This window comes from Heterodontus francisci, chromosome 16, assembly GCF_036365525.1.
Source record: "Heterodontus francisci isolate sHetFra1 chromosome 16, sHetFra1.hap1, whole genome shotgun sequence".
Taxonomy (NCBI): Eukaryota; Metazoa; Chordata; class Chondrichthyes; order Heterodontiformes; family Heterodontidae; genus Heterodontus; species Heterodontus francisci.
Window position 1 is genome coordinate 27,293,410 of NC_090386.1, and position 13,459 is coordinate 27,306,868.

Genomic DNA, 13,459 nt, shown 5'->3' on the forward strand with positions numbered 1-13,459 from the left:
AGAAACAGTAGTGGTCGAAAGAGACTTAGGGGGTCCAGGTGCCTAGATCATTAAAATGTCATTAACAAGTGCAAAAATAATCAAAAAAGCTAATGAAATGCTGGCTTTTATATCTGGAGGACTAGAATACAAAGGGATAGAAGTTATCCAAAGTTATACAAAGCCCTACTTAGACCTTACCTGGAGTACTGTGAGCAGTTCAGGGCACCACACCTTAGGAAGAATAAATTAGCCTTGGAGGGAGTACAGTGTAGATTTATCAGAATGATATCTGGATGCCAAAGGTTACATTATGAGGAGAGATTACACAAACAGGTTGTATTCCCTGAAATTTAGAAGGTTAAGGGATGATTTGATCAAAGTTTTCAAAATGTTAAGGGGAACAGATAGGATAGATAGAGAGAAATTATTTCCACTGAAATTAGGAAACACTTCTATGTGCCAAGAGTGGTAGAAGACTGGAACTCTCTTCCGCAAATGTCAATAGATGCTAGGTAAATTGTTAATTTTAAATCTGAGATTGATAGATTGATAGGTTCTGAAGAAGGGTCACTGACCTGAAACGTTAACTCTGCTTCTCTCTCCACAGATGCTGCCAGACCTGCTGAGTATTTCCAGCATTTCTTGTTTTTATTTCAGATTTCCAGCATCCGCAGTGTTTTGCTTTTATTTGACAGATTTTTGTATTGGAGTTAATTTGTAGATCAGCCATAATCTCATTGAATAGCAGAACACCCTCATGGGGCTAAATGGCCTACTCCTCTTCCTATGTTCCTCTGTATCTGAAAGGTACAGATGAGATTTCATAAGACATCAGCTTCCATATTTACTGTCAGATACTGTAGAGTTGATGCAACTCTGGATACCCGCGGCAACCCGTTATGGGGCTTTAGCTTTGCTAAAGCACCCAGGGTGACAATAACAGCACTGTCTTGCATAATAGATGTTCTTATCAGTTACCAATAGGAAGATGTTGCTGTTGTTTTTTTGATCAATAGGCTTTCCCTTTGTGTTTCCGCAGTTGTAACACTGAAGTCACCATAGTGTATTCCAGACCAATAACAATTGACTGTGCAGATGATGTTGAGGAGCCTGACTCTGTGGTCCCAAAGCCCAGTAATCGCATTAGGTGGAGACTGCAGAAGGTGCTCAACATTGACATACCCTCCTCACTGGACAGTGAGCTTTCAAGGTAAAATGTACAGTGCTCTTGTCAAAACTGACTGAGCTCTCTTGGCTTGTTAGCTTTAGGGCTGTGGATAGTGGCAGACCAGTTACTGGTGCACCTGATTTTATTCTGTGTCTTGATGAGTCATAGAGTGATACAGCACTGAAACATGCCCTTCGGCCCGCTGAGTCTGCGCCAACCATCAACACTAATCCCATATTCCCTACCACATCCCCACCTTCCCTCAATTCTCCTACCACCTACCTACACTAGGGGCCATTTACAATGGCCAATTTACCTATCAACCTGCAAGTCTTTGGCTGTGGGAGGAAACCAGAGCACCCGGCAGAAACCCACGCGGTCACAGGGAGAACTTGCAAACGCCGCACAGGCAGTACCCAGAACCAAACCTGGGTCACCGGAGCTGTGAGGCTGCGGTGCTAACCACTGCGCCACTGTGCCACCTTCTTTGTAATTTTCTAACACAATACGTTATTAAACTGGGTGGAAAATTCCTGTTCATACCAATTCATTGGTGCTATTCTAAAGTAATAGTGATGCATATCAGTACATTGATGCCCATTCTAGACAGGAGCATTATATATATGAGACATTCTAGATCTCGTGAATCCTGATTTGTACCTCAACAGGACTGGGACCAATGTCCTCGTGGGGAGATTCACTAGTGTTGTTAAAGATGGTTTAAACTAAATTGACAGGGAAATGGGTAGTAAAGAGGAATAAGGTGCATAATGTGAGAGTGTTGGACAGTACTAGAGAAGGGATCAGTTCCATATTAGATAGGAGCAGACTGAGAAGGACTATGAGGAATGCAAAGATAGGATTACAATGCATGTATATAAATGCACAAAGTGTGGTGACTAAGACTGGGCGCTTCATATACAAGGATATAATGTTTTCAGAGAAGATAGAGAAGGAAAAAAGGGAGGTGGGGTGACAGTACTGATTAGGGAAGACATTGTAGTGTCGAAAAGAGGGAATGTCCTTGAGGGGAAAGGACAGAATCCATTTGAGAAGCAAAAAAGGTATGATCACACTACTAGGGATATTCTATAGCCCTCCAATAAGTGAGAGAGAAAGGAGCAAATCTGAAGGGAAATCAGAGATGTGCAAGAACTATGGAGTGGTGATACTGAAGCTTAATTACCCAAATATCAATTGGGATAATTTTAGAGTTAAAAGAAAGGTGGGAGGGGAATTTCTGAAATGTGTTCAGGAGAACTTCCTTGCTCAGTATGTTCTTGGCCCAACTAGAAAGGAGGCATTGCTGGATCTTGTGCTGGGAAATGAGGTTGGGCCAAGTGGACCTTGGGTAAGAGTGATCATATCATAAGGTTTAGACTCATAATGCAGAAAAGCAAGGAACAAAATAAGGTGGAATGTCTAGATTGGTAGAGGGTTAATTTCAATGTGATAAGAAGGGATCTAGCCAGGGTAAAATGGTTCCAAGGACTGACGTGAAAAGCCGTAATGGAACAATGGGTTATCTTTAAGAAAGAGGTGCTTCAGGTACAGGCTAGGTATATTCCAACAGGGCTGAAAGGTAAGGGAATGAAAAACAGGGCTCCTTGGATGATGAAGGAGATAGAGATTATGATGAAACAAAAAAAAAAGGATGCATGATGCATGTCAGGTGAATTTTTCAAGTGAGAACCAAATACAATAATTTGAGAAGGGAGTGAAAAGGAAAATAAGACTGGCAAAGAGAGAATAGAATGGCAGTTAACATAAAAGGAAACCCAAAAATCTTCTACTGGTATATAAACAGTAAGCAGGTAGTAAGAGGTAGACTGGGGCCTATTAGGGATAAAGAGGGTAATAGATGCTTTGAGGTGCAAGGCAAGGTAAGAATACTTAATGAGTACTTTGTATTGGTGATACTAAGGAAGAGGAATCTGAAAAAATATTGGTAGAAGCAAAGAGAGTAGAGGCAATGGATAGGGTAAAAACTGAGGGGGGAGGTACTGGAAAGGCTGGCTATGCTTAGAGTAGATAAGTCACCTGGTCCAGATGGCTTGCATCCCAGGTTGCTTAAAGAAGTGGAAATGGAGGTAGTGGATGGACTTGCCATAATCTTCCAATCTTCCCTAGATACTGGGGAGGTGCCAGAGGATTGGACAGTGGAAAATGTGACATCCTTATCCAGGAAAGGGTATAAGGACAGTCCTAGCTGTTAAATGGATCAAAGCCAAGTGGTGAAGAATGAAACTAGATACTGATCCTTTTCTTTATAGTCGGTTTATTCACAGAATGTGTAGCATTACATATCTCTGCCTCCTGTCTATCTCCTCATGGCCAGCAGGATCACTTTATATCCACGCTAATGCCCTTCACCTGTGTATCTTTAACAACATAATTGCCCTATCATTAATACTAGCAACTAGAGCCAGTTAGTTTAACATCAGTATTATCTTATCTTATCTGTGGCCTCCTTATCTCAAGAGACAATGGGTAAGCACCTGGAGGTGGTCAGTGTTGTGTGGAGCAGCGCCTGGAGTGGCTATAAAGGCCAATTCTAGAGTGACAGGCTCTTCCACAGGTGCTGCAGAAAAATTTGTTTGTCCGGACTGTTACACAGTTGGCTCTCCCCTTGCGCCTCTGTCTTTTTTCCTGTCAACTACTAAGTCTCTTCGACTCGCCACACTTTAGCCCCGTCTCAGTATAATACGCATCAGTATAATAAAAGCAAAATACTGCAGATGCTGGAAATCTGAGATAAAGACAAGAAATGCTGGAAATACTCAGCAGGTCTGGCAGCATCTGTGGAGAGAGAAGCAGAGTTAACGTTTCGGGTCAGTTCCGAAGAAGGGTCACTGACCCAAAATGCTAACTCTGCTTCTCTCTCCACAGATACTGCCAGACCTGCTGAGTATTTCCAGCATTTCTAGTTTAACATCAGTGGTGGGTAAAGTTTTAGAAACAATAATCATGGAGAAAATCGCCAGGCACTTGGAGAGTTTTGAGTTAATTAAGGAGAGCCAGCATGGATTTGTAAAGGGCAGATGATGCTTGAATTGAATTTTTTGATGAAGTAACAGAGAAGGTTGATGAAGGGAATGCGGTGGTTGTTTATCTATTGGAATTTTAAAAAGCTTTTGATAAACTATCACATAAATGGCTGCTTAACAAAACTGAGGCTTAGTGCGGATCAGTGCTGGGACCACTGCTTTTTTTGCTATCTGTAAATGACTTAGTTCTTGGAATACAGTGTAAAATTTCAAAATTTGCAGATGGTACCAAAACTGGAGGATGATACAAATCGACTGCAACAAGACATAGATAGGCTAGCAGAATTGGCAGGCAAGTAACAGATGGAATTTAATACAGACAAGTGTGAGGTGATGCATTTTGGCAGAAGGGATAGGGTGAGGCAATATAGACTAGTGGCTAGTTCTAAAGAGTGTGCAGGAACAGAGGGACCTGGAGGATGCATGTGCATCGATCTTTGAAGGTGGTAGGATATATTGAGAGAGTGATTAGTAAAACATATGGGATCTTGGGCTTTATAAGTAGAGGCATTAAGTACAAAAGCAGGGAAGTTATGCTGAACCTTTTATAAAGCTCTGAATAGGCCCCAGTTAATCCAAAAGGAAATTGGATGGGCACTTGCAGGACTATGTGGACCGAGCAGGGAAGTGGACTGACTGGATTACTCTACGGAGAGCCGGCATGGACTCGATGGGCCAAATGGCCTCTTTCTGTGCAGTAAATGACTATGATTCTACCTCTGTATTTTAGAATGGTATAAAACATGACAACATTGCAACTCAATGGGGTATGACTTCCGAGGGACAAATACGTTTTACATAGAAATAATTCAAAATTCTCAATGATAATACGTTCCATTGAGAAACAAAAACTCCACGTTAAAAGTGATCCATCCATGGCTTACTGCAAAAGGTAAATATAGTATTAGATTAAAAGAAGAAGCTTATAATGTTGTGAGAGCATGGTTGTAAGCCATAGGATTGGGAGGTTTTTTTAGAAACCAGCAAGGAAGACCAAAAAGTTGATAAAAAGGGAAAAAGATAGAATGAGAGTAAACTACCCAGGAATATAAAAACAGATTGTAAGAGCTTCTCCAAATATGTAATATGACCAAGGCGGGAGTAATGCACTGTTAATTCAGTCTCATTACTCCACTAGTCACAGCATAACAAGAAAGTTTCCCACCTACCAAAGAATAGGCAAATTAAACACTGTATTTTCCCCCAGAATAAAGCACACCAAACCAGGTTTCTTTAATCAACAACATTGACTATTTATTAGAAAAGAAATAATAAATCTTAACTACTATATATATATATATATATATATATATATATATATATATGAAAAGCCCCTTAGTTCCTTAACCCTCATGCGCACACACATAAATTTTTTTAAATGGTTAACCGGGGAAAAATATTTTTGGTTTACAGCATTTTCTTGGGAATAAAAAAAATTGATTGGGTTTGTCACATTCTGGTAAGATGTTTTCGGTATGTGCCAGAGTCGAATAGTCAGATGCCACTCAAAGTCTCTCCAGGCGAGGTTGATAAACAGTCTGTGATGGCAATTTAACTGCAGCAGGCGTCACATAGGTCTTCTATCAGGGGTGTAGCAATAGGTCTGCTTAGGTCAGCAGTATTAGAGCAGTAGAAGAATTCCTCAGATTTCAGGATTTTTTAGAACACAGGAGGCATCAGGAACCACACTGGACGCAGAGATTCTTCAGAAACAGGAGGCAACAGGAATCTGCCATCTTTCAAATACAGGGTTTCTTCTCAAGAGATGTAGGATTCCTTTACAGAGAGAAGTAACACTTTTCTGGATCTTCCTCTCTTGCTCTAGGCAGGTCAAAGCAAAGATTTCAAATGCCTGCTCTTTGTCCAACTCACTGGGTTTTTAGAAGAGTCCAAAGTGAAAAAAAACCTTCCTGAACGTGGTCACATGTCCAGACAGAGAGTCTCCCTTGTCATTCAAAAAAATTGCTCTGAGGAGAGTCAAACTCCTGTGGTTTCCATGAAATTGCCTGCTTTCCTGTCCTTGTACAAGTTCAACTTCCTTTCAAAGCACCCATAAAGTACAACTTTTGTCATGAATTTCCTTTCAAAGCATTGCAAAAATGTCAACTATTTCCAGGTATCTTAAATGTCCACTGAACATCCTTTTTTCATTTTTTAAAACACACAGAATTCTAAGTTTTTAACATAAAAACAAAACCTTGTAACAGTAAGAAGAGGGTAGCAAAAGTAAGTGTTGGTCCCTTAGAGGCTGAGACAAGAGAAGTTATAACAGGGAATAAGGAAATGGAAGAGACGTTAAACAAATATTTTGTATCTGTCTTTACAGTAGAAGACACAAAACACATACCAAAAATGGTGGAGAACCACTAATGAGTTTTTTAAATTTGTGTCATGGGATGTGGGTGTCACTGGCAAGGCCAGCATTTGTTGCCCATCCCTAATTGTCCTTGAGAAGCTGGTGGTGAGCTGTCTTCTTGAACTGCTGCAGTCAATCTGATTCTCTCTTGTTGGTCCACCCACAGTGCTGTTAGGAAGGGAGTTCCAGGAATTTGATATAGGGACAGTGAAGGTGGATATATTTCCAAATCAGGATGATGTGGGGTTTGGAGGGAGACGTGCAGATGGTGATGTTCCCATGCATCTGCTGCCCTTGCCCTTCTAGCTGAGTTTGGAGGTGCAGTTAAAGGATCCTTAGTGAGTTGCTGCAGTGCATCTTGTAGATGGTACACACTGCTGCCACTGTGTGTCGGTGGTGGAGAGAGTGAATGTTTGCGGAAGTGGTGCCAATCAAGTGGGCTGCTTTGTCCTGGATGGTGTTGAGCTTCTTGAGTGTTGTTGGAGTGGCACCAATCCAGGCAAATGGAGAGTATTCCATCACACTCCTGACTCATGCCTTGTAGATGGTGGACAGGCTTTGGGGAATTGGGAGGTGGGTTACCTACTGTAGAATTCCCAGCCTCTGACCTGCTCTTGTAGCTACAGTATTTATGTGGCTGCTCCAGTTCAGTTTCTGGGTAATGCTGTTGAATGTCAAGTGGAGATGATTAAATTCTGTCTTGTTGAAGAGGAACTTTAAGTAATTAATGTCCGTAGAGAAAAAGTATTAGAGAACTAATGGGACTAAAAGCTGACACATCTCCTGCACCTGATGGTCTACATCCTACAGCTCTAAAGAGGTAGCTGCAGAGATAGTGGATTGACTGGTTCTGATTTTCCAAAATTCCCTAGATTCTAGAATGCTCCCAGCAGGACTCTGTGACATCCTGGCGTAGTCCAGCAATGAGGGTAAAATGATCTCACAAGTCCCCCTCTCCAATAATTTCCCCTCTTTTCCCAGTGATCTTTCTCTCTTACCAATCCCACCCCCTTGGCCACCCACAAACCCCTCCTGAGGTGGGTTTCCTGACACAGATAGGAATGCAACCAGGAATCATTTTACCGAGCTTGACCTTGGGAAAGCAGCCAGGGTCAGGGGTGAAAGTTCAGAGTGAGTACAAGCCCCATCCCAATATGTTGTGCTGTTTTAGGACCAAGAGAAAAATCACCCCTGAGCTTCATAATGTTCGAGTGAACACTTCTGAGAATAATTATTAAATAATTCTATTTCTTTTTATTTGTTTCATGGGATGTGGGTGTCGCTGGCCAAACCAGCATTTATTGCCCACCCGTAATTGCCCTTGAGAAGGTGGTGGTGAGCTACCTTCTTGAAGTACTGCAGTCCATGTGAGGTAGGTACACCCACAGTGCAATTAGGAAGGGAGTTCCAGGATTTTGACCCAGTGACAGCGAAGGAATGGCGATATAGTTCCAAGTCAGGATGATGTGCGGCTTGGAGGGGAACTTGCAGGTGGTGGTGTTCCCATGCATCTGCTGCACTTGTCCTTCTAGGTGGTAGAGGTTGCGGGTTTAGAAGGTGCTGCCTGAGTAGCTTTGCTGCGTTGCTGCAGTGCATCTCGTAGATGGTACACACTGCTGCCACTGTGCGTTGGTGGTGGAGGGAGTGAATGGCACCCCATCCACAAACAATCAAGTGGGCTGTTTTGTCCTGGATGGTGCCGAGCTTCTTGAGTGTTGTTGGAGCTGCACCCATGCAGGCAAGTGGAGAGTATTCTATCACACTCCTGACTTGTGCCTTGTAGATGGTGGACAAGTTTTGGGAAGTCAGGACTTGGGTTACTCACCACAGGATTTCTAGCCTCTGACCTGTTCTTGTAGCCACGGTATTTATATGGATACTCCAGTTCAGTTTCTGGTCAATGGTAGCCCCTAGGATGTTGATAGTGGGGGATTCAGCGATGGTAATGCTGTTGAATTCAAGGAGAGATGGTTAGATTCTCTCTTGTTGGAGATGGTCATTGCCTGACACTTGAATAGCGTGAATGTTACTTGCCACTTATCAGCCCAAGCCTGGATATTGTCCAGGTCTTGTTGCATTTCTACACGGACTGCTTCAGTATCTGAGGAGTCGCGAATGGTGCTGAACATTGTGCAATCATCAGTGAACATCCCCACTTCTGACCTTATGATTGAAGGAAGGTCATTGATGAAGCAACTGAAGATGGTTGGGCCCAGGACACTACCCTGAGGCAAAGCCTGGCTCAGGTATAAAATTAAAACCCGACCCGGGCCTGACCTGATAACAGTCAGCCCGAAACCAACCCAACCCAGGCCCAAGTCGTTCAGTTTTTTTTCATGCCCGACCCGACCTTAAAATAACAAACATATTATCGGAACAGAAAAAAATCATAGATTAAAATGAAAACAATACAAAACACAACAGTAGAGTCCAGCCCGACCCGACCCCAGCCCGAATGCTGGATGCAGAATACAGACCCGACCCGACCTGAACCTGACACATGTAGTCGGGTTTGGTCGGGTTCGCGTCGGGTAACCCAGCTTTACCCTGAGGAACTCCTGCAGTGATGTCCTGGAGCTGAGATTATTGACCTCCAACAACCAAAACCATCTTCCTTTGCTCTAGGTATGACTCCAACCAGTGGAGTGTTTTCCCCCTGATTCCCATTGACTCCAGTTTTTCTAGGGCTCCTTGATGCCATACTCGATCGAATGCTGCCTTGATGTCAAGAACAATTCAGCTCTTTTGTCCATATTTGAACCAAGGCTGTAATGAGGTCAGGAGCTGAGTGGCCCTGGCGGAACCCACACTGAGCGTCACTGAGCAGGTTATTGCTGAGCAAGTGTAGCTTGATAGCGCTGTCAATGATACCTTCCATCACTTCACCGATGATTGAGAGTAGACTGATGGGATGGTAATTCCGGGTTTGATTTGTCCTGCTTTTTGTGTACAGGACATACCTGGGCAATTTTCCACTTTGCCGGGTAGATGCCAGTGTTGTAGCTGTACTGGAACAGCTTGGCTAGAGGCACGGCAAGTTCTGGAGCACAGGTCTTCAGTACTATTGCCAGGGCCCAAAGCCTTTGTAATATCCAGTGCCTGGAAACAGTTGTTTCTTGATATTATGCAGAGTGAATCGAATTGGCTGAAAACTGGCATCTGTGATGCTGACGACTTCACGAGGAGGCCAAGATGGATCATCCACTCAGCATTTCTGGCTGAAGATTGTTGCAAATGCTTCTGCCTTGTCTCTTGCACTGATGTGCTAGGCTCCCCCATCATTGAAAATGAAGATATTTGCGGAGCCACGTCCTCTGGTTAGTTGTTTAGTTGTCCGCCACCATTAATGATTGAATGTCGCAGGACAGCAGAGCTTAGATCAGATCCATTGGTTGTGGGATCGCTTAGCTTTGTCTATTGCATGCTGCTTATGCTGTTGGGCATGCAAGTAGTCCTAGGTTGTAGCTTCACCAGGTTGACACCTCATTTTGAGATATGCCTGCTGCTGCTCCTGGTATGCCCTGCTGCACTCTTCATTGAACCAGGATTGATCCCCGGCTTGATGGTAATGGTAGAGTGGGGGATATGCCGGGCCATGAGGTTACAGATTGTGGTTGAGTACAGTTCTGCTGCTGCTGATGGCCCACAGTGCCTCATGGATGTCCAGTTTTGCATTGCTAGATCTGTTCGAAATCTATCCCATTTAGCACGGTGGTAGTGCTAATAGTGGAGGGTATCCTCAATGTGAAGATGGGACTTTGTCCCCACGAGGACAGTGTGGTGGTCACTCCTACCAATACTGTCATGGACAGCTGCATCTGCAGCAAGCAGTTGTTGAGGATGAGATCAAGTAAGTTATTCCCTCATGTTGGTTCCCTCACCACCTGCCCAGTCTAGCAGCTATGTCCTTTTGGACTCAACCAGCTCAGTCAGTAGTGGTGCTACTGAGCCACTCTTGGTGATGGACATTGAAGTCCCCCACCCAGAGTACATTCTGAGTCCTTGCCACACTCAGTGCTTCCTCCAAGTGATGTTCAACATGGAGGAGTACTGAGTCATCAGCTGAGGGGCGGGGGGGGGGGTGCGGTAAGTGGTAATCAGCAGGAGGTTTCCTTGCCCATGTTTGATCTGATGCCATGAGACTTCATGGGACCTGGAGTCAATGTTGAGGACTCCCAGGGAAACTCCCTCCCGACTGTATACCACTGTGCCACCACCTCTGCTGGGTCTGTCCTGCCGTTGGGACAGGACATACCCATGGATGGTGATGGTGGTGTCTGGGATGTTGTCTGTAAGGTATGATTCCGTGAGTATGACTATGTTAGGCTGTTGCTTGACTAGTCTGTGGGACAGCTCCCCTAACTTTGGCACAAGCCCCCAGATGTTAGTAAGGAGGGCTTTGCAAGGTCGACAGGATTGGGTCCAGTTCATCTACAAATTATCGCACCACTTTTAATCTTTAGACTTCCAGCTCCCTCTTTATCATTCCACTTCAGTTTCTGGTTCATATCCTTTGCTAGAAAGAAATCTCTAGAAAGAAATGAGAAACAAGGTGCATTTTTATCATGCCTTTAACTACCTCAGGACCTCCAAAGCACTTTACAACCAATTAAGTACTTTCAAAATGTACTCTAGGTTCTAAGGTAGGAAATGCAGCAGCCAAATTATGCACAGCAAGCTCCCACAAACAGTAATGTGATATATGACCAGATAATCTATATTAGATGTGACTTGAAGGATAAATTTAGGCCTCACCCAGTAGAACCCCCTTGTTCTTTGAATAATACATGGGATCTTTTATCTGCACCTAGGATGGCAGATTAGTGTCAATTGGTTTAACATCTCTTCCAAAAGATGGCATTCCCCCCAGTATTGCACTGGACATGTCAGCCTGGATTATTCGCTCAAGTCTCTGGAGTGGGACTTGAACCCACAACCTCAGGCAGGAGTGCTGCCACTGAGACACAGCTAAAAACAAGGGTGACCCCTTTGCAGAACACCTCCACTCGGTCTACAAGCATAAATCTGAACTTCTGGTTGCTTGCCATTTCAACTCACCATCCTGCTCTCATGGCCACATTTCTGTCCTCAGCCTGTTGCAGCGTTCCACTGAAGCTCAACGCAAGCTCAAAGAACAGCATATCTTCCGATTCGGCACTCTACAGCCTTCTGGACTCAATATTGAGTTCAATAATTTTAGATCATGAGCCTCATTATTTTTATATATTTTAAAATTATTATTTATTTTTTATATAATTTTTATTATTTTGACCATGTGCTAGCCTTAAACTTGTTTCTCATGATTTTGCTTTCATACAGAGCTGTTCATTATTCTGCCATTAGCACTCTGTTTGCACTCATGCTTTGTCTTTTACTACAACTATTTAGCACTCTATGTGCATTCTGTTCCATGACATCTGTCATTTAATCTCTCCCCCCTCCATTCTATCACAGTCCTTCCTTCTTGTTCTTCTTCCCCCCGCCCCCCTTTCACTTGTTCAAAGGCTGTTACATTTCTAACTTTTGCCAATCCTGATTAAGGGTCACAGACCTGAAATGTTAGCTCTGTTTCTCTCTCCACAGGTGCTGCCAGACGTGCTGAGTATTTCCGGCACTTTTTGTTCTCATTTCAGAGTTCCAGCATCCGCAGTATTTTGCTCTTATTAAAATCAATGGCCTTCTTTTTAGTTGTTTTAGTACCTTTCCTTTCTCCTCGCTGCAGGGTTTGATTGTTGCTTTAATGGAATAGGCTGTCCACTGAATTTTGTAAAACATGTTCCCTTTTCTAGTGCATCGATCCAGTCTTCCATGTCAAGTTCACGGCAGGGAACAACAGAAACCATAGAGGAAGAGAAAGATGAAGAGGTTGCTGAAGATATTGTAACTTCACCATCTTACCACCCATCTTCCTACAATAGAGTATCAGACAGCTACAATGGTCTCAGCCTCTCAGAGGAGAATGTACATGTGGAATCTGATGAGCGGATGCCAAAGACAGACAGTCCTCTTACCTGTGAGAGTCGTCTCCTAACAACAAGTGATCTACTCCTCAACAAGTGAGATGAATCTTTCCTGTTGCTATCAATTATAAGGTGATCTTTCCTGGCGTTTCACATGGGGATTCTCGGCAAGTAGGTTTAAGGGAAGGGGACAATTGGTCCCATGCAGGTGAGGGGTTATAGGTATTATGAGCTCACAGGACAACAGTCTTGCTTGTACTGTGTCTTTATTGAACTGGCCTTGTGATGGCTGCCTGTGAGTGCCTCAAAGTAGAGGTCACGCTATAGCAAGCCAGAAGGCACATTAGTACAGTGTTGTATTTCTATCCCAAACATCCCCCGTTTCATACAAACAAAAAGATTGCATGCATTATCATTTACACTGTGAGTTTCCCAAGTTACTCATTATGCACACAACTGTTCTCATGCATTAGCAGTTCATTATTCTTGTCAGTCTCTGCACATGCATTGCACACACGTATTACTACTGCATAGTTGCAGCGTGAAACCTGTTTTGAGCAAATTCTCCACATACACGGTGAAGGATTCCTTCACATTTGTGAAGACCGTACAGAATTTGCATATCGATAGCAATGCTGTGTCCATGTGCTCATTTGACATTGCTAGCCTATTCACCAATGTACCACTTAAGGAAGCCATAGATATTTGCACTGCAGCACCATATCATGGTGATCTAGACCTGCCACCATTGTGTGAATCAGTATTCATTGAACTAATGATCTCGGCAACTTGCGCAGTTGAGTTCAGTTTTAACGACCACATGTATGCCCAAATAGATTATGTTGCCATGGCATCCCCTCGAGGCCCAGCTCTGACAAACATCTTTGTTGGGTTCTTTGAGGGAATGACAGAATGACACCTAACGTCCTCCCTCTTGCATATTTCC

At 43.5% G+C, this 13,459-nt stretch overlaps 1 protein-coding gene across 1 annotated transcript in view; it reads left to right on the forward strand.

Moving 5' to 3' along the window:
• Positions 1-13,459, forward strand: part of LOC137378249 (piezo-type mechanosensitive ion channel component 2-like) — a 220,801-nt gene that overhangs the window by 157,120 nt on the left and 50,222 nt on the right. The window contains exons 41-42 of the mRNA XM_068048474.1: positions 1,022-1,192; positions 12,343-12,609. Coding sequence (XP_067904575.1) covers positions 1,022-1,192; positions 12,343-12,609 — 438 coding nt within the window. The remainder of the gene's footprint in view (positions 1-1,021; positions 1,193-12,342; positions 12,610-13,459) is intronic.